Below are 21,416 nucleotides of genomic sequence, written 5' to 3' on the forward strand. Positions count from 1 at the left end.
ACAACACCATGTCCAGAAACCGTTACCTGCACTTTTTTTTATCAAATCATCTTTGTGTCATGAGAAAAAGCCAAGGTGGAGCCCATCTATTCGCCACGCTCATCTGTTGCTCACACGATCGTCACTGTCCCGTGTTCCCGTTAGTTTGAAGAAGTTGGTGTCAGAGAGCTGTCCTTTAACAAAGGAGGGTCTCTGACAGGGCCCCAGGGGAAACAAGTCCCAGAATATATGACAGGCTGATGATTGGCTCCAGAAGGAGGGTTTGGACATTTTATATGAAGTGCTAAATGTATACTAGAGTGATTGTTAAAAAATATATATCCACTCTCACCAGTCTGCATACCTTTCCCATTACTTACTCTGAAAATGTACATTGTTTATTATATCACCCAAGTCTTGTATACGTTCTATACATTCCACACTTATCTTGAGACCCATTATTCCTTCTTCCTAGCTGCACAAGAAACCGCAAAGATCTCAAGGCCTAGGTACTAAATCATGTTAATTAAAAGACGAGCAAGCTTTAAAAAATCTTAATATAAAAATTCCTTTGTAACTGAAACCCACCCACACATTTTCAAATTCATGCCCACTGTGAGAGAGAGTTAGCATACAAACCGTCTTTTTATTTATTTATCTTTTACAGCGATTTTGAAGTGTTACTGTCAACTCAATCTTTAAACTCTTCAATTTATAAACAAGCAACCAAAATGTCCGGAGGTCGAAACTATAGAGATAAAATTAAACTCACTAAATGTTTTCGCTAATCATTGTAATTATACTTGTTTACGAGGGGCAATGTTCTGATACTACTTGCATGTTAAATGTAAGATATAGCCCCTACGGCGTACAACTGTGAACCTGTATAAAATCTCGCGAGAAATTAAATAACCGCATATCAGTATTTTATTTTGTAAAACGGAAGTCTCCATTTTGAAGGAACGCAATGACGTCACTTCCTTTTTCGCCACGGTCCTCTCAAACGGCACTATGTTAGCGAGCTCCAAATGTTTGTCGGAAGAATTTGGACTGTGTTCGTCCGTAAAAGAACGTGAGTACATTCTATCCTAATAACTCTAAAGTTGGCTATTTGTATCTCTGTGTTGTACATGCGCCGCAGTTGCAATGTTGCCCGAATCATGACCGTAGTAAGTTACTGTATTGACCACATGGCCGCCATGTCTGGTCGGCGTTTGGCTTTGAGGTTTGGTAATTATCTCCTTGCAATTGATTTCTCTCTCTTTATTGCGTTTAGTGGGACGTTCTTTCGGCTTTAGTAGCATTTTAACCTGTAACCTTTTTTGGTAGGCGTGATAGACCTCGAATTTGCCCATTTAAATGTTAGCATTCCCGACGTGAGGCTTTTGTTCAAAATGGCGACTATTAAAAAAAAGTTCATTCGTTCGTTCCTCTAATCTGCCATTTATTGACAAAGTAACACATGTCTAGTGGGTTAATATTACTAAAATGTGTTTAATAGTAGTGCTTAAATTATACAGATTTTGAAGGGGAGGGAGAGAGAGATACAGAGAGAAATGGGGGGGGGGATTTATTGCCACCCTCTGAAAAACAAAAGACAGGATATTGAATTGGAAAATAACGTTTTATTTCTTCTAATTCGACATATATTTATAAAGTAACACAAAAATAGTAGTTTAATATTACCAAAATGTTTACTATGAAGACCCGGATAATAGTACTATGAAGACCCTAACAGTAGTACTATGAAGAGCCGAACAATAGTATTATGAAGACCCGAATAATACTACTACTACTAATATTCATTATCTTTGGAATTTTCCACTGCCTACTATTATTCCGGTGCCTACTATTATTCGGGTGTTCATAGTAATAGTAGTACTAAAAATATACAGATTTCGAAGGGGGCTGGATGTTAATCCTTTCCCACCCTCTGGGAAAAAAAACAAGAGGATATTGGATTGAAACAATGTTGTATTTCTTCTAATCCACCATCTATTGACAAAGTAACACAAAACTAGTGTTTAATGTTATTAAAATGTGTTTTTTAGTAGTACTAAAATTATACAGATTTTTGAAGGGGGAGAGAGAGAGAGATGGACTCCAACCCTTTTTGCACATCAACACGCTCGTTTCAAAGCAACATTTTTTAAATAAACTTGGAAAATAAGTTTAATCTAACCTTACACTAAACATAATTCTAATTTTGTTCTGCATTTTCATATCTTCCTTTTTCCCGGCCGGCCGGGTTCGCTGTTTATTCCGCTTCCAACCTGATTTTCACTATCGATGGGCTGTTTGCTTTCATATTCCCTTCAAAATATTCCGAAAATGATGCACACAAATGTCCTCACAATGGGATAACGCACGACCACTTGCCAACGATAAGTAATATATATTCCTCGTAATAGAGATCGCTACGCCATTTGCGCGAGTGACGGGGGGAAAACACTGTTATAAACGAAAGAGATGCAGCAAAAAAGACTAGTGCGCTATAGTCAAACAGCTACATGTCTTGCTTTCTCGTATCTCGAAATTGGTCTTGTATCTAGAGATTATTTGCTCGAAACTTTACTCGTATCTCGAATTGCTCGTATGTCGAGCTACCACTATATATTGTCAATTTTAAATGATAATATATATTGTTGTGCCTTGTATTTTTTTCAAAGTAAAAAGTACTGCAGCTGTAAATAGTTTGGGAAACACGTTCTAACTCCATACCACTTTACAGGTTCTTCTGGGCCCCAACGCAAGTCGTCTCAAGATGTCGTCTCATGTAAGTTTCTTTGAATTGATTTGACTTTTAATTGACTATAACTAACCCTGAAACTAGTTTATTCGTTGGCATGATTGATGACATAACCCGCAATTGGTCTTGAAACCCAAAATGCCTCCCATACGCTTTGATTTAAAAAGTATTTCCCATTAATATGGTCTCTTCCTGCCATCTTGTGGCTGTTTTGAAAAAGTTCACCATACAATTATTTTCCCGACCAAAAACTCAGCCCTCCTCTTTGATTTGAAAATTACTTCCCAGTAATATGATCTCTTGCTGCCATCTTGTGGCCGTTTGGAAAAAGTACACCCTGCAATTATTTTTTTCCGACCCAAAAACCCTGCAATATTGTCCAGTAATATGGCGCCCCAAAAGAGGTGACCCCCCCCCCCCTCCCACACACACACACACACACACACACAGTCGGTCATTAAAAGGCTTTCGGTTTATGTGATGACAAAGTAACACATGTCTAGTGGGTTAATATTACTAAAATGTGTTTAATAGTAGTGCTTAAATTATACAGATTTTGAAGGGGAGGGAGAGAGAGATACAGAGAGAGAAATGGGGGGGGGGGGATTTATTGCCACCCTCTGAAAAACAAAAGACAGGATATTGAATTGGAAAATAACGTTTTATTTCTTCTAATTCGACATATATTTATAAAGTAACACAAAAATAGTAGTTTAATATTACCAAAATGTTTACTTTGAAGACCCGGATAATAGTACTATGAAGACCCTAACAGTAGTACTATGAAGAGCCGAACAATAGTACTATGAAGACCCGAATAATACTACTACTACTAATATTCATTATCTTTGCAATTTTCCACTGCCTACTATTATTCCGGTGCCTACTATTATTCCGGTGCCTACTATTATTCGGGTGTTCATAGTAATAGTAGTACTAAAATTATACAGATTTCGAAGGGGGCTGGATGTTAATCCTTTCCCACCCTCTGGGAAAAAAAACAAGAGGATATTGGATTGAAACAATGTTGTATTTCTTCTAATCCACCATCTATTGACAAAGTAACACAAAACTAGTGTTTAATGTTATTAAAATGTGTTTTTTAGTAGTACTAAAATTATACAGATTTTTGAAGGGGGAGAGAGAGAGAGATGGACTCCAACCCTTTTTGCACATCAACACGCACGTTTCAAAGCAACATTTTTTAAATAAACTTGGAAAATAAGTTTAATCTAACCTTACACTAAACATAATTCTAATTTTGTTCTGCATTTTCATATCTTCCTTTTTCCCGGCCGGCCGGGTTCGCTGTTTATTCCGCTTCCAACCTGATTTTCACTATCGATGGGCTGTTTGCTTTCATATTCCCTTCAAAATATTCCGAAAATGATGCACACAAATGTCCTCACAATGGGATAACGCACGACCACTTGCCAACGATAAGTAATATATATTCCTCGTAATAGAGATCGCTACGCCATTTGCGCGAGTGACGGGGGGAAAACACTGTTATACACGAAAGAGATGCAGCAAAAAAGACTAGTGCGCTATAGTCAAACAGCTACATGTCTTGCTTTCTCGTATCTCGAAATTGGTCTTGTATCTAGAGATTATTTGCTCGAAACTTTACTCGTATCTCGAATTGCTCGTATGTCGAGCTACCACTATATATTGTCAATTTTAAATGATAATATATATTGTTGTGCCTTGTATTTTTTTCAAAGTAAAAAGTACTGCAGCTGTAAATAGTTTGGGAAACACGTTCTAACTCCATACCACTTTACAGGTTCTTCTGGGCCCCAACGCAAGTCGTCTCAAGATGTCGTCTCATGTAAGTTTCTTTGAATTGATTTGACTTTTAATTGACTATAACTAACCCTGAAACTAGTTTATTCGTTGGCATGATTGATGACATAACCCGCAATTGGTCTTGAAACCCAAAATGCCTCCCATACGCTTTGATTTAAAAAGTATTTCCCATTAATATGGTCTCTTCCTGCCATCTTGTGGCTGTTTTGAAAAAGTTCACCATACAATTATTTTCCCGACCAAAAACTCAGCCCTCCTCTTTGATTTGAAAATTACTTCCCAGTAATATGATCTCTTGCTGCCATCTTGTGGCCGTTTGGAAAAAGTACACCCTGCAATTATTTTTTTCCGACCCAAAAACCCTGCAATATTGTCCAGTAATATGGCGCCCCAAAAGAGGTGACCCCCCCCCCCCTCCCACACACACACACACACACACACACACAGTCGGTCATTAAAAGGCTTTCGGTTTATGTGATGACAAAGTAACACATGTCTAGTGGGTTAATATTACTAAAATGTGTTTAATAGTAGTGCTTAAATTATACAGATTTTGAAGGGGAGGGAGAGAGAGATACAGAGAGAGAAATGGGGGGGGGGATTTATTGCCACCCTCTGAAAAACAAAAGACAGGATATTGAATTGGAAAATAACGTTTTATTTCTTCTAATTCGACATATATTTATAAAGTAACACAAAAATAGTAGTTTAATATTACCAAAATGTTTACTTTGAAGACCCGGATAATAGTACTATGAAGACCCTAACAGTAGTACTATGAAGAGCCGAACAATAGTACTATGAAGACCCGAATAATACTACTACTACTAATATTCATTATCTTTGCAATTTTCCACTGCCTACTATTATTCCGGTGCCTACTATTATTCCGGTGCCTACTATTATTCGGGTGTTCATAGTAATAGTAGTACTAAAATTATACAGATTTCGAAGGGGGCTGGATGTTAATCCTTTCCCACCCTCTGGGAAAAAAAACAAGAGGATATTGGATTGAAACAATGTTGTATTTCTTCTAATCCACCATCTATTGACAAAGTAACACAAAACTAGTGTTTAATGTTATTAAAATGTGTTTTATAGTAGTACTAAAATTATACAGATTTTTGAAGGGGGAGAGAGAGAGAGATGGACTCCAACCCTTTTTGCACATCAACACGCTCGTTTCAAAGCAACATTTTTTAAATAAACTTGGAAAATAAGTTTAATCTAACCTTACACTAAACATAATTCTAATTTTGTTCTGCATTTTCATATCTTCCTTTTTCCCGGCCGGCCGGGTTCGCTGTTTATTCCGCTTCCAACCTGATTTTCACTATCGATGGGCTGTTTGCTTTCATATTCCCTTCAAAATATTCCGAAAATGATGCACACAAATGTCCTCACAATGGGATAACGCACGACCACTTGCCAACGATAAGTAATATATATTCCTCGTAATAGAGATCGCTACGCCATTTGCGCGAGTGACGGGGGGGAAAACACTGTTATACACGAAAGAGATGCAGCAAAAAAGACTAGTGCGCTATAGTCAAACAGCTACATGTCTTGCTTTCTCGTATCTCGAAATTGGTCTTGTATCTAGAGATTATTTGCTCGAAACTTTACTCGTATCTCGAATTGCTCGTATGTCGAGCTACCACTATATATTGTCAATTTTAAATGATAATATATATTGTTGTGCCTTGTATTTTTTTCAAAAGTAAAAAGTACTGCAGCTGTAAATAGTTTGGGAAACACGTTCTAACTCCATACCCTTTACAGGTTCTTCTGGGCGCCAACGCAAGTTGTCTCAAGATGTCGTCTCATGTAAGTTTCTTTGAATTGATTTGACTTTTAATTGACTATAACTCTAACCCTGAAACTAGTTTATTCGTTGGCATGATTGATGACATAACCCGCAATTGGTCTTGAAACCCAAAATGCCTCCCATACGCTTTGATTTAAAAAGTATTTCCCATTAATATGGTGTCTTCCTGCCATCTTGTGGCTGTTTTGAAAAAGTTCACCATACAATTATTTTCCCGACCAAAAACTCAGCCCTCCTCTTTGATTTGAAAATTACTTCCCAGTAATATGATCTCTTGCTGCCATCTTGTGGCCGTTTGGAAAAAGTACACCCTGCAATTATTTTTTTCCGACCCAAAAACCCTGCAATATTGTCCAGTAATGTGGCGCCCCAAAAGAGGTGACCCCCCCCCCCCCACACACACACACACACACACACACACAGTCGGTCATTAAAAGGCTTTCGGTTTATGTGATAGATGGCACTTTTCCCCCCCATTTTGTCATCCAGAGTGGCACGAGTTGTCGTCAGACGAAGAATCTAAAGACCAGGACGATTCCCGGTAGGCGTGCCAGGAGGCCGTCTATCCGTCTGTTTTCCAGGGAGAGAGAGAGGTGAACCGAGGCCGGCCTGTCTTCAACAAGGTATTCACCGGGCGTGCCGAGGTCCTCTGGCAGCACGTGGTGAAGCTCCACGCCCTGGCCGGCCACCTGGCCACCTTCCACCAGAAGGCCAAAGTAGCCGGCGTGACGGCCATCGCCGGCCTGGCCCTGGCACCCTTCACCTTTGGGGCATCGCTCATCGCCACGGCCGGAGGGATCAGATCGGCTTCCGCCAGCATCTCGAACAACGTCAATAACATCCAGTAGTGCAAGAAGGTGAGCGCCTAGTTTGGGATAACACGTTCTTACCCTATACTACTTTACAGTTTCTTCTGCAGACCCTTAATAAATGCCACATCCACTTCTGCAGACCCTTAATGCCACATTTGGACATCAACGCAAGTCATCTCAAGATGTCGTCTCGTGTAAGTTTCTTCTAATTGATTAATGTTTTTCTGTTTAGTGTATTCTGGCACTTTTAATTGACTATAACCATAACCCTGAAACTAGTTTATTCGTAGGCGTGATTGATGACATAACCCGCAATTGGTCTTTAAACCCAAAATGCCTCCCATACTCTTTGATTTAAAAAGTATTTCCCATTAATATGGTCTCTTCCTGCCATCAGGATCTTCTGCTCCCGAGAGGACAAAAGCCAATTGGGCCGGCTGATCTAGGGTGGGGGAGCATTTGGGGGGGTTGAGATGCTTTCATACCTCCACACCCTCCTTGCTGATGGCAAAGTCGTCAAAGTTGAGGATGGCGCTCTTGATGACGTGAACGGCGGGCAGGACCGTCATCCCGATGTTGATGGCGGTGCTCCGCTTGGAGTCCAGAACCAGGATCTCGGACTTTTTGCTCTCTGGCGCTTTCTGTGCGCATGCCACCCCCGCGGTCAAAGGGGCCCCCCCACCAAACGTCGGCGACGGTCGTCCCGGCTTACCTTGGCCCATGGCGTCTCTTTGGCCCTGGACTCAAAGAGGTGCTCCAGCTTCCCCATGTCCACTTGGACCTTGTCCAGTGACGTCCACAGGGTGCCCCGTCCGAAGCGGCACTTGGCCGGCGTCTCCGTCTGCTTCAGTTCGCGCCAGAATAACTTGACCGTCTTCTTCTTCTTTGTCCCCGACGGCGGGGGAGGAGGAGGAGCTGGAGCGCCGGGTAGCGGTGGTGGAGGAGGAGGAGGAGCCAGACTGCCTGGAAGGTGCGGAGGAGGAGGAGGTAACCGCTCCAGGGGTGCTGAAAGGCAGGAAAAGTCTGTGGTGTCCAGAACGTCCAGGTCCTCCTCCTCCAGGAGGTCTGAGAAGTCCAAGTCTTTAATCCGAAGGCTGGCGCCGCACAACTGGAAATGGTCCCACGCGTCCCCGGGTCCCAGCGAGGCGGTCTCCAGGCGCTGACGGGGACTCTCGGCGTCCACTCTGTTCGGCTGACGCGTCTGAGGCTTTTGGAGACGGCAGAAGAAAAAAAAAAAAACATCTCGTCAAGTTCCGTGAAGAGCAAAATCCATAGCGGGTGATTCATAATGCACAGAAAGGGAGCTCAAAATGACACAATTGACCCAGAATCGCCCCAAAGTGTGCCAGCTGTGCCGCGCCAGGGGTCTTGACCTGCTCTTCTCGGTCCATCTGCTCGGACGCTTCCGGCTCCGTGCCGCGCGAGGAGGTCACGTCCTTGTCGGGGGCGGCCACGTCCTCGTCGGGGGCGCCCGCCTCCTCCGTCGAGACGGAGAATCTCGCCGGGACCCCTGCCCCGAGTTGGCCGTCGTCACGGCCGGCGGCGGACGCTTTGGAGAAGAGCATGTCCAGAAGGAACTTCCTGTCGTCGGACAGCGTGCTGATCTGGCGGCGAACGGCGGGGAGCTCAGGTATGCCTGGAGACAAAAGGCATGCTGAGGTTATTAGGATTTAAAAACAACAACAAATACGCCCCTTCACCACCCTACCCTCCCACATCAAAAGGATCGGACAACTACGGCCATCGAGGACCGCCAATGAGTTCATTGGGACATCAAACTTTTTGCACATTTCCATTCTTTATCAAGATTTTGTTTCCTGGGTTAGGGTCAACCATACACCGAGGGGGGAAAACAAACTTTCTAAGCCTGGAATGAGGCACTCGAGCAGGTGAAAATCAGCCGCGGACTGGGCGGGGGGGTTAACCCGAGTTTGTGGCGACTGCACCGTGGATCCTTGACCCGTGTGGTATTTTCAAATACATGGAACTATTTTATTTATTTTTTTTACAAATTCAAACAAGACAACGCTCCGTCGACTAAAAAAAAAATACATCTATTAGAAGATGACCATTTTTGTTCATCCGATCATTGTACGACTGCAAAGTGACGTATATCGTCACGGCCAAAAAAAGATGGCCTTGGAAGGGCAACTTTCCCATGTTTTCTTTTTGAGCCATCCGCTTTTGTTAAAATGATCAGATAGCCAATAGCACAGGGATAGGAAGGGGTGTCCAAAGCGGCCACAACGCAAAGGGCCACAAGAACGGCCGCAGGACCTCGGCGGAGCGGGCAAAGAAAGTCCCATTGATGTTTCAGGAGATCGCCGAGCCCCTGTTTGACCTGAAGTTGGGCATGGAGCAGCTGGCCGGCAACCGGACCTTCAAGAAGATCCTGGCCACGCTGCTGGCCGTGGGGAACTTCCTCAACGGCTCCGAGGTGAGTGCGGGCGGGCGGGCCTGCGGCAGTGCGGCACGCCTTAATCCCTTGTAAGCCCTCCACCCATCCCTCCTTCAGGCCGGCGGCTTCGAGCTGGCTTACTTGGAGAAGGTGGCAGAGGTGAAGGACACGGTACACCGCCAAACTCTGCTCCATCACGTCTGCGCCTTGGTCACGGAAAGCGAGCCGCGCTCGTCCGACGTCTACTCCGAGATCCCCGCCGTCACGCGTTCCGCCAAGGTGCGTCCCGGACACGGGGTTAGCTTAGGCCGGAGTTTAAAAGAGCCCGCCGCCGGACTCGTGGACCACTTTTCTGGCGGTGGTGAAAGCCACCTTTTTATTTTATAAATGGATGAAAGAAAGAAGATCAAACCACCGAGAATGGAGTGCAATTTTGGGCCGAGAACGAGTCGGGGTCTACTTCTAGTTCTCTCTCCCTCCGCTCTCTTTAGGTGGACTTTGAGCTGCTGGCGGACAATCTGCTCCAGCTGGAAAGACGCTGCAAGGCATCCTGGGAAAACCTTCAGGTGGTTTCCAAGCACGAGACCAAAAGCGCCCTGAAGAACAAGATGGCCGACTTCCTGAAGGACTGCACTCAAAGGATTCTCATTCTCAAGGTGGTCCACAGGAGAGTCATCAACAGGTCCGTCCTCCCGTCCGTCCTCCCGTCCGTCCTCCCGTCCCCTATGCCGCCGTGCTCGCCGGCGGCGTTTGTCAGTCCCGTTGCCGGAGAATTCAAATCCAACAATCGCGAGGTGTTGCGTCCACGGGAGACGTCCAGGCCGGGTGGGAGGAATTCTCATGAATTTAGCTGCCTGAAGTAGTACGGGGAAGAAGAAGTGGTAACATTACGAGATTTAAGTCTGTTCCCCTTTTGACGCTAACTGAACCGGAAGTTGTTTTGGGTTCGGGGGCATCTCCGTGGGCGCGTGGCATTTTGCATAATATCTGGAGGAAAAGTCCAACATTAAAACGAGGTTTAAAAACGTCCCATTCATTAGTTAAACATCAGTCGAACTGAAAGCTGTTCGAGTTCTCCGGACATCAACGTTGATGACGTTAGATCCAACTGGGAAAAAATGGATTTGTGAATATTGGGGGTTGGGGTGATTTACTTCCCCTTGATCAAACTTTAATGATAATGAGTTTCTAATGAGAATATAGGCAACAGTTTGAAGTCGGAAGACTTTCAGCAAGTTTCGCCTTGAGATTATTTCAATGCAAAAAGTGTGCCTGCCGCAGCTCAGACGACAGTAAAGAAATGATTTCAAAGTTTCATTTTTCGTAAATGCGCCCATGGATGCGGGCGATAATGTCATCATTTACTTACGCTTTTGCTTATCAACAAATATTCTTGATTCAACCGCTTTACGCACGTGCGTTTCTAGGTGGGGAAGGCAATCACTAAAGGCGCCCTGCCCTCCCTCCACAAGTCGTGTAGTGTTCATGCCATCCACAACTTTACTAAGGCTCGTGGCGTTGCTCGCAGGTTCCACTCGTTCCTTCTGTTCCTGGGTCAGCCGGCGGCATCGGCCCGGGACACCAAAGTGACGGGCTTCTGCCGGATCATCAGCGAGTTTGCGCTGGAGTACCGCACCACCAGAGAGGCGCTCACCCTCAAACGCAAGCGTGACAAACACAGGGAGAGGACCAAAACGCGGGGGAAGCTGATCACCGAGGTCAAACTCTTTTTCAAAGCATTTTCTTCTGCATTCTTTCTGCTAGACTCATCTTTTGCTCTCCATTGAAACGACTCTGCCCCAACTGGGCGTCCCAAAACGACTCTGCTCCAACTGGGCGCCCCAAAACGACTCTGCCCCAACTGGGCGTCCCAAAACGACTTTGCCGCTAGTGTGCATCCCGTCCGTTTGCACTGCGAGATTGACGGTTATCCCGTACATACTCTTTGGCCTGGTTTCAGACGGAGAAGTTCTCTGGAGCGCTGCCACGCCCCGAGGGCTCGGCCCCCGTCTCGCCGGAGGCCAAGCACCGGACCATGACCCGGTCCATGACCCGGATGCTGACCCAAGATGACGGCAACCGGAGACGCTCTCACGCCGTCGGCGGTAAGGAGCCGTCCGATGGCCTTTCAAAGGAGCACTCTAATCCAGGGTCGCCCGCGCCACAGCGTCCCGCGGCCAGTCTCCGTCGCCTCGGGACCACCGAGACCGGTCGGACGACATTATGGAGCGTCTGGTGGAGTTGGTGACCCGCGACCCAGAGGCCAGGGCGTCCGCCCCCAAAACCCGGAAGCGCTCCCGGATCAACAGGAAGTCCAGTAAGCCACGTGCCGCCGCCGCCGGCTTCGGACGCGCTCTCCGTCTTGCGGCTGGGTTTTGGCCCATACCTTTCCTGGCGTTTTCCTAAGGCGTAAACTGTTGCCTGCCATTCACCTCCAATGACATCCAATTGGCTTAAAGTGGGAGCGCCCACGCATACCTTTCGTCCATCGCTGTTCGCTAAGTGCCGGCTAGCGATAACATTATCTTTTAAAAGTTGATTTTATGAGATCTTCTAAGGATTAAATTTGGAAATATTCAGGCCACTCTAAGGACTAATGCAGTACGTCAGGGAGAATGGAGATCAGCGGTCCCCAACCTTTTTCCCCACCATGGACCGGTAAAGCTCTTTCTATTTTCATGCGGACCGGTGAATGGGGAGGGTTATCACTTGAGTCAAAATTGTGTGGGGTCGGTGCACAAACGACACCCAAGACGACAAAAAAAACATTTCCCAAGCATAGTAGCAAGTATTTGTTATTATAACAACTTTCATCATTTCAAGTAGGAGAACGAGATTGAAAAGGTTAATATTTCTTACTCCGACGAACCGGCACTAGGCGGCCCGCGGACCGGTGGTTGGGGACCACTGATGTAGATGACTTTTTCCAAGTAGATTCACAAAGTATTTTAAGAATGAGTACCACTCCTTGAAATCATTTCACGTCTCCTGAAATTTTCGGTGACGGATAACCACACAACTTCAAAGTATTGCAAATTCTCCAGTCCCACTCCCTAGAAAAATAAAATAAAATATTTCTATTTTTTTTTTTAAAAGCATCTATTCCCCGAGGGACAGGATGGAGCCCAGTTTGGGACGCATTGTACTTTTGGACCCGCCACCACGTGCATTGTTTTGGTCAAAACACACTAATCCGGCCGAATGTCTCCCTCCCTTCTTCTCTGCTGGCGGCGGCGGCCGTCCGCGGCCGTCTGCCCTCGCCGACATCGCGGCGGCCATCTCCGCTTCCGTCCGTTTGACGACAAGCGATTTACGTGGGCCCCAGTCCGACTGACCCCGACCTTTGGCGAAAAAAAAAAGCCACAGGTACGGACGGTACTTTGGTCGGCGTCCGCGTCTCGCCGTGGCTTCTCTTCTGCCCGATGTTTGCTTTTGCAACAATCCGGCCGGAAACAAGCGGCGCCCGTGCCAGTTTTTGCTTCCAGATAGCCGTCCGTTCGTCCACCCGCTTGGAATGAGCTTAACCCCTTCCTGTAGCCATAGCAAGTCTTTAGAAGATATGTTCCCCTTTCTTTTAACGCTAAATGACGACAAAGTGTTTTTGACATGGGTTTCTGTGCAGTGAGGAGGACGCTGAAAAGCGGAGTGAGCGCCGAGACGTTGCGGGCCCTGGGGCTCCAAAAAAGCGCAGAGGACATATGACCATGGGCCGACGGAAAATGGCAAATACAGAGCACAAATGAAGAAATGCGACTATTTTTGGGTGCTGTCGAGGGAGGGCTACTGTGCACCTTTTTTGCAGTATTTTTCGCCCCTCTTCCACTAATCTTGGGTTTTTCTGCATTTTTAAAATTCTCTCTTCGCTTGGTCTTGTTTTTAACTGTTTGTTTATTGGGAAAAGTACTACTCGAATAAAAATGATTTTTTTAAATACATGTACAATTGTGTGCGTTTGGAGCTATTTTGTCTACAGTACATTGCAGTTTTGCCTTGATGCTTTTGTGGAAGTATTGTACGTAGTTGAGTAGGGAGTATTGAGGCTGCTTTGTTCTCCTCGCATGACTTCAAGGGAGTATTGTCCATTTGGGAGTGTTTAAACCAGTGGTGTCAAATGCATGGCCTGTGGGCCGAAACCGGTCCCCAAGGAGGTTCTGTCAGGCTCTCAGGGTGATTGAAAGTGAAGAAAACAGGAAACCATGAATATGGAGGTGAAAATTGTGAATCAGGGGTGTCTCGTACGCCAGAAATTGCAAACGTCAACCATTTTCAGGCAATTTTAAGGGTGCAGCTCATACACGGGGGCAGGCTTATTTACGAGAAAATGCGTTAAATTTCAAATGTCAATGTGTTCCTGTGCTTCTTTACACCAAAACAAAGGAAAGACGTGATATTTGGGTTATGCATAGCCAAGTGTGCTATAATTTTAATGGTCCGGCCCGCAAAGTCTACCCAGGCGTCTTATGTGGCCCGCGATGGGGAACAAGTTTGACATCCCTGGTTTAGATGACTTTGAGGGCTGTTTGACCTTTTTCGAGAGTATTTTGGCTGTGCAAGTAATTGATGTCTTTTGAATTCTAGGAAAGATACTTGGAAAACACACCTTAAGGCTACTTTTAGGCAGTAATCACAGTAGTCCGCAGAGGTCCAAATGGGGGTTCTGAGGTCCCGCCCCTAAGCTTACCTCCTGGGATTTAAAAGCCTTCCCGCCTCCCGCGGACTCCCAGACGCATCAAGTGGCCGCCATGCTCGCTCGTGCGTCCGCTGCGCTGCTGCTGCCGCCACTGCTTTTCCTCGCGCCCAGGGCGAGGGCGAGCTCGGACCCGGCAGAGGCAGAGGAAGAGCGAGCGGGGCACGGCCACGGCGGCGGGGGATACCGGGTGGTGCAATGGGAGTGGAGCTACGTGCAGACGCCTTACGTCATCGCCGTGTGGCTACTGGTGGCCAGCGTGGCCAAAATCTGTGGGTCCCTCCTGACGTCATGCCTCATGGGATATGTTTAGGAAGCAGGTTTCATTTGTGGACATTTGCACCGTGCCAATGGCGTTTCCTCCTTTCAGTGTTCCAGCTTTCACGGCGTTTGACGCGGGTGGTCCCCGAGAGCGTGCTTCTGATCCTGCTGGGATTGGCGCTGGGCGGCCTGGCGCTGCTGGCCGACGACAAGCAGCCGTACCAGCTGGAGCCCGCCCTCTTCTTCCTCTTTCTGCTGCCCACCATCGTGGGCGACGCCGGCTACTTCATGCCGGCGCGCCTCTTCTTCGACAACCTGGGCGCCATCCTCACCTACGCCGTGGCCGGCACGCTGTGGAACGCCTTCGGCACCGGCTTGGCGCTGACCGCCGCCCACCGCCTGGGAGTCATCGGTCAGTCCCTTTCCGTGTCGTGATGGCGAGCAGCTGAAAGGCCTGGAGTATTTGGAAGGAGAATTCCAATCAGTGACCGTGCCTCTTTTTAGCGAGCTGTGGCGTCGATCGAGATTGGCGCTCTTTCATTTGCATTCGTACGAAACCGTTCCAATGTTCAAAGGTTACTTTGCTATAGATTTGACAAATGAATAGCCAAAAATATACAGCACGTGACCCGAGTTGACTGATCAACCAGGGGTATACAATTTCTCCGCAAATGGTAACTACTAGTTCTCTTTGTAACCATGTTTTTTTTTTCCTCTTTGGCTTTAATCACCATTTTGATACTAATGTTTTTGGATTGTGGTTAGCGCCTCGGGCTCACAGCTCCAGGGTGATGGGTTCAAATCCAGGTCACGTCCACCTGTGTGGAGTTTACATTTTCCCCTGGGCGTGTGTGTGGTTTTCCTACGGGTACTCCGGTTCCCTTCCACACTCCAGTCTGTTTTCCCATATCCCTCTCCTCCACCACACCCGAATCAAGGGATCAACTCTTCAGCGAGATGTCCCGGTGCTCAATCACCATCCTGATTATTGATTGGGGTATGTTGGTGGAGGGAGACATGGAATACAGACTGGATAGGGGCCCTCCAGGACCACAGCCATTCAGGCTTCCCTAGACTACAGCTTTCGGCGCCGTTGACGGCAGTAGGGTGAGACCGAGGTCCTTTGGTCGAAATGACGGTAGCCGCCTTTTTGTTTTGAACGCGAGCCTGTGTTTTTGGCCATTTATGCTTGACCTTGTTTCTTCTTTGTTCCCACACGACGGAGCAGACGAGCGCGTGGAGGCGGGGCTGCTGGACTTTTTGCTCTTCGGCGCCCTGATCTCGGCGGTGGACCCCGTGGCGGTGCTGGCAGTCTTTGAGGAGGTTCACGTCAACGACACGCTCTTCATCATTGTCTTCGGAGAGTCGCTGCTCAACGACGCCGTCACTGTGGTGATGATGCGCTTCCTTCCGTCTAAGATGTATTTTTTTTTCCCCGCTGCGGGGCGGCGAGCGTTCCGTCGCGAACGACCGTGACCTTTCCGTCCGTCCGTCTCGGTTGCCGGGAAGAGGCGCGGGAATGCGCGCCGCTCGTTACTTATTCCTTCTCCGTCCCCCGTCGCCGACCATCCGTCACTTAAACCTGGGAAACGGCCCGGCGCACAGTGGAGGTATTTGGGGTTGTACTCATCGCCGTTCCGATAAATCCACAACCATTTAGGATGGACCGGAACCCCCTTGGTCGGCAGCGGCGGTGGAGCATTTAACGATTAGACTTTTGAACAGATTAGCTAGCCCCGCTAATCCTCATCAGAACTCGGAATATGAGCTAATCCCGGCAACTAGCGAAGCGTGATGACCCGACACGCGACGGACGGCCGACACGCGAGCCAGGCCGCTGCGCTGCCATGCCCCCTTGGGCGGCCTTTTTTGCAATGAGCCATTTTGGGTTGTCTTCCAGGTGTTGTACAAGGTTTACATCTCCTTTGTGGAAGTCGGGACAGAAAATGTGCAGATGGCGGATTACTTTAAAGGAATGGGTGAGTGGGCGTCTGTCTCCAAGGCGCTTCCATTGTTACTGGTTCAAAAAAACTTCCTGATCAATCTCATTTATGCCATTTCTCCAACAATTGTGTGATGCTTAAGGTGGCTTAACTCTCCCGTAGGTCAGTGGTTCTCAAATAGGGGGTTGCCCCCCCCCCGGGGTGGGCCCCCCCGGGTGGGCCCCCCCTTGGGTCCGCCGGACTGCCACATTCCGCCCGAGTGCGCTCCGGCGTTCCGAGACCTTACGTGTGTGTGTGTTTCTTTTTTTGGCTCCTAGCGTCCTTCCTGGTGGTGAGCGCGGGCGGCACCTCGGTGGGCCTGGTCTTCGCCGTCATCCTGAGCTTGCTGACGCGCTTCACCAAGAAGGTCCGGATCATCGAGCCGCTCTTCGTCCTGCTGCTGGTCTACCTGGCGTACCTCACCGCCGAGCTGTTCTCCCTGTCATCCATCTTGTCGTGAGTTGGCCCGGCCGCCCAAGTTGTTGGACTCGCCTCTGTCCTGACGCGCCGGGAGGTCCGTTCGTCCGTCCAGGATGACCTTTTGCGGCATCGGCGCCAACAAGTACGTGGAGGCCAACATCTCGCAGAATCTCGGACGGCGGTCAAGTACACAATGAAGACCCTGGCCAGCATCGCCGAAACCCTCATCTTCATCTTCCTCGGCATCTCCGCCGTGGACAAGTCCAAATGGGCCTGGGACACGGGCCTGGTGGCGTGCACCCTCATCTTCATCTTCATCTTCAGAGCCCTAGGTCAGTAAGTAGGTCAGGAGTGGAAAGATTATTCTTGGGACTTCCCTTCTTAAGGGTCTGACTTTTTCTGGAGGCGATTGGATTCTCTATTTAGAGAATGTAACTCCCTCTGTTGGACTTGTGACTCCCTGAGCCCAAATTGCGACTTGATGCTCAAAGAAAATGTGACTTCCAGTGGCCGAGATAGGACATTCCGTAGAAAGAACGTGAATGTGCGCGGAGAGATTGCCACTTCCTTCGGAAAGAACACCACTTCCCTTTGTCCAGGAGTGATGGGTCAAACCTGGGTGCTCAACCGTTTCCGCCTGGTCCCGCTGGACAAGATCGACCAGGTGGTGATGTCGTATGGCGGGCTACGGGGGGCGGTGGCCTTCGCTCTGGTGGTCCTCCTGGACGGTCAACGCGTCAAGGCCAAAGACTACTTTGTGGCCACCACCATTGTGGTGGTCTTCTTCACCGTCATGTTCCAGGTGTGAGACCGCGCCAAACCAATGGTATGCCACCATTTTATGGGTCACTGCAGCCAGACAGAACTTCCCCGACCCATTCCTTAGGGTTTGACCATCAAGCCCCTGGTCAAGTGGCTGAAAGTTCCTCGCTCCACCAGCAGGAAACCGACCATCAACGAGGAGATTCACGAGAGGGTGAGGCCTCGTCATCTTTTCCACGCTTTTCACGGCATCGTCATCATCCTCATCAAAATTCATCCAAATGATCCGGGACACACCGATGTGCTCCGGGGTGTATTGTATTGCTCCTGAAAAAAGATCATCCAGAAACTTTGAAATCCATCCAAAAGTCATCGACATATTAGTTGGCCGAGACGTTTTTCCACCTTACCAAAAAGGACGCTCTCTTCTTGAAAGGCCTTCGATCACATCCTAACGGCAGTGGAGGACATCGCCGGTCTTCAGGGCTTCCACCACTGGCGGGACAAGTGAGTTGCTCGCCGGGCCAGTCTCATCGGCGCCGTGGGACGGATTACTTAGGTCGTCCCTCGACGCCGACGCACAGATTATTTCATATTATTATCTTGGCCGCTCGTCGCCGCCGTATGCCTCAGGTGGGAACAGTTTGACAAGAATTACCTGAGCAAGCTCCTTCTGAGGAAGTCGGCGTACAGGAAGAGCGAGCTTTGGGAGGCGTATCAGAAGATCAACATCCGAGACGCCATCAGCGTCATCGACCAGGTGGGTGGGGCGGGCCGCCCGGCGCCGACAAGGCACTTGACGGCCATTGGGAGCCGGTGTCATTCGGTCAACGTCACGTCGGCCGTGGCGGGCAAGCCGTCGGCCTCTGCTTTGCATTTCAGCTGGCAAATGCTCCCTTTTCGACACCTTTTAATGTTTGTCATCAATGTCAAATGAACTCCATACATTGCTTGTTATTGGCCGTTGCCATCGATGCTGCTCCACGTCCAACCCATTTGGGCTGAGAGGGCCCAATTCACATTGATAGAAAATGACAGTTTTTTTTCAATGATCATGTTATACAATCCTCATTTCTTATTATGATAAACACATCTACATCATTTATTGACGGAGGACTTACCAATAAGGGTGATTATTAAGAAATGCAATTTAAACAGCTAACAATGAAACTCTAACCCCTTTCCATCATCAAGTGCTTATTTTATATTCAACCTTTTTTTGTTGGAAGTCATAGATTAAAGTAGAGTATTGACATGACATTTAATGCGTGTTCTGCCGTATTTTGGTCAAGTAGTAGAAAATATTATGAGTAAACTCAAGAAAAAGAATTGTCCATGCCACTGCATCTTTTTCCAAGTGATATCAACGGGCTTTCATCTCGGCGTGTGCGCAGGGTGGAAATGTGGTGAACGCCGCTAGACTCTCGCTTCCCTCCGTGACCAGCGGGGCTTCTTTCCCGGATGCCTCCAACGTCACCAGTTACCTGTCGGTCCACCCGGCAGGCGTGGCCCGCCACTCCCATTTTTGCCAGCATTGTCTGTGTTATATTTTTTTGTTTTTTTACAGACGTGAAAACTGCAGCAGGGTTTGTTTGGACCTCCAGGTCGTGGACAAGGTTCCCGGTGCAAAAGTGGAAGAGGAAACGGAGACTCATCATGTCCTGGCGGAAAATCTCTACAAGCCCAGGAGACGAGTAAGGTGTTCGCACCCGCCCGCGTCTCTGCGCACGCTTCTAACGTCGTCCTGCCGCAGTACCAGTCCCACTACAGTCGCCATTTCATGCCGGCGGGTGAGAAAGAACGGCAGGATCGAGAGGTTTTCCAGAGGAACATGAAGAGCCGCATGGAGACTTTCAAGTCGGGACGACACAAGCGCCACAAAAAGGAGCGCGGCCTGAAGAAGGTCAGTCTATTTCTGACGCTTCTGACGCCAGGGACGACGGCGGAGACAAGCCCAGAAGAGGCATCGACCGGCAGGACAAAGGTAAGGGGTGGCCCGAAGTGATTCAGAAACGCTCACAACAACCTTTTTGACATTGCGGAACTTGTTTTCTGCTTGTGCACATTAGATCCCGTAGTGATTCCTGTAGTCTCGGACGAGGACGATGAGTTCCAATGCCGGCGTAAGGAACCGGAGACGGACGACGACGTGGGAATCACCTTCGTTGCCCTCAAAGCCGAAGCTCCCCAAAAACGTCCACACTCGAGTAGGCTCGCACACAGTAACATGAGCGCACACGCGCCTTCCTTCGTCGATGTTTGACCGACGGGATATGCGTGCGGCAGTGACGGGGGCGCCCCCCGCAGCGGACGCTCATCTCCCATGGAAAGGCGGCGGCGCGCCGTGGCCGCCGCCCTGCCTGTCGCTGGAGGCCACCAAGGTGATCCCGGTGGACCTCCGACAGGCATGGAACCAAAGCATCTCGTCCCTGGAGAGCGTGTCCGAAGCCGCTGGCTCGCGCGCCGGGGCTTCGACCCGCCCCGCCTCTTACGCGGGGGCCGCACCTATCGCACCCGCGCCACTGCTAGAAAAAAACCAAGAGGAGGAGGAGGAAGAAGACGAGACTGTGCCGCTGGTGCCGTCCCGCAGGCCGCCCGTGCCATCGCCTTTGCCCGCCGCCCTGGCACCAGGCAGGCACAGGAAACCACGAGTGTACTTGAGGAGCCTCGTGACGTCGCCTCCGTCCGGCGGCAGCGAGGGACCGGCCGGAAAAGGACCCACGCAGCTTTAGCTTTTGGCCAATGGCAAGACACGCCGGTGCTCTGTGTTCCGCTTCCTGAACAGTTCACAAATAAAAAGAATAATGGTGTGAAATTGAGACAAATTTTTAGCCTCCCATTTTCTCGTATGTACCCCAACTTTGAGCCATAATAACCAGAGAACTAATAAATAATATATATAAATACATAATATATATCATATCTATAATATATATAATATATATAATATATATAATATATATAATATATATAATATATATAATATATAATATATATAATATATATAATATATATTATCAGCAGTCTGCAAACCTTTACCATCACTTACACTGAAGATGTACTTTGTTTATTAATATAAAATATATAATCTTAATATAAAAATTATTTTGTAACTGAAACCCACCCACTAATTTTCAAATTCATGCCCACAATGAGAGAGAGAGAGAGAGTTAGCAAGCAAAACGTCTTTTTATTTAGTTATTTTTTATAGCGATTTTGTGTTACTGTCAACTCAATCTTTAAACTCTTCAATTTATAAACAAACAACAAAAATGTTAAGAGCTTGTTTAGAATCTGATACCTTTTTGGTGCACGTCATAAAAAATGAGACTATAGAGATGAAATGAAACTCATTAAATGTTATCACTAATCATTGTAATTATACTTGTTTACGAGGTGTAATGTTGTGATACTACTTGCACGTTAAATGTAAGAAAAAATTAAATAACCACATACATTTTTTTTCTTTGTAAAACGAAAATTTCCCTCATTTTGAAGGTGGAGGCAATGACGTCACTTCCTGTCCGCCATTTTACTCGCTAACAGCGCGATGTTAGCAAGTTACAAATGATTGTCGGAAGAATTTGGACTGTGTGCGTCCGTAAAAGAACGTGAGTACATTCTATCATAATAACTCTAAAGTTGGCTATCTGTATCTCTGTGTTGTACATGCGCCGCAGTTGCAATGTTGCAAGTTACTGTATTGACCGCATGGTCTCCATGTCTGGT

The 21,416-nt window shown here is 47.6% G+C and overlaps 2 protein-coding genes and 1 pseudogene across 5 annotated transcripts; 2 read left to right on the forward strand and 1 right to left on the reverse strand.

Annotated features, from left to right (window-relative positions):
- Window positions 1-960: 960 nt before the first annotated feature.
- LOC144192941 (FH1/FH2 domain-containing protein 3-like) lies at window positions 961-13,517 on the forward strand. Of its 4 annotated transcripts, XM_077711786.1 has the most exons (14): window positions 961-1,051; window positions 2,711-2,755; window positions 4,515-4,559; window positions 6,320-6,364; window positions 6,855-6,988; window positions 7,073-7,222; window positions 7,317-7,371; window positions 7,575-9,614; window positions 9,693-9,854; window positions 10,067-10,257; window positions 11,104-11,293; window positions 11,536-11,680; window positions 11,743-11,892; window positions 12,672-12,935. In XM_077711786.1, exons 8-14 carry the CDS (start codon window positions 9,486-9,488, stop codon window positions 12,872-12,874), a joined length of 1,170 nt encoding a protein of 389 aa, XP_077567912.1. In that variant the 5' UTR covers window positions 961-1,051; window positions 2,711-2,755; window positions 4,515-4,559; window positions 6,320-6,364; window positions 6,855-6,988; window positions 7,073-7,222; window positions 7,317-7,371; window positions 7,575-9,485; the 3' UTR covers window positions 12,875-12,935. The 4 variants fall into 4 exon arrangements, with proteins under 4 accessions (XP_077567912.1, XP_077567913.1, XP_077567910.1 ...); XM_077711787.1 differs by lacking the exon at window positions 12,672-12,935 and adding an exon at window positions 13,198-13,517 and having other exon boundaries at window positions 6,855-7,222; XM_077711784.1 differs by having other exon boundaries at window positions 6,855-7,222.
- LOC144192938 (FH1/FH2 domain-containing protein 3-like) lies at window positions 7,613-8,943 on the reverse strand. Its single transcript, XM_077711781.1, has 4 exons — window positions 8,886-8,943; window positions 8,551-8,813; window positions 7,890-8,384; window positions 7,613-7,818 (listed from the first exon to the last, which is right to left on the reverse strand). The coding sequence occupies exons 1-4, from the start codon at window positions 8,941-8,943 to the stop codon at window positions 7,657-7,659; spliced, it is 978 nt and encodes a 325-aa protein (XP_077567907.1). The 3' UTR covers window positions 7,613-7,656.
- A 141-nt stretch (window positions 13,518-13,658) lies between the features above and the next one.
- Window positions 13,659-20,512, forward strand: LOC144192940 (sodium/hydrogen exchanger 5-like; annotated as a pseudogene).
- The last annotated feature ends 904 nt before the right edge of the window (window positions 20,513-21,416 follow it).

Source organism: Stigmatopora nigra, unplaced genomic scaffold, assembly GCF_051989575.1.
Source record: "Stigmatopora nigra isolate UIUO_SnigA unplaced genomic scaffold, RoL_Snig_1.1 HiC_scaffold_30, whole genome shotgun sequence".
In the NCBI taxonomy this organism is placed as follows: domain Eukaryota; kingdom Metazoa; phylum Chordata; class Actinopteri; order Syngnathiformes; family Syngnathidae; genus Stigmatopora; species Stigmatopora nigra.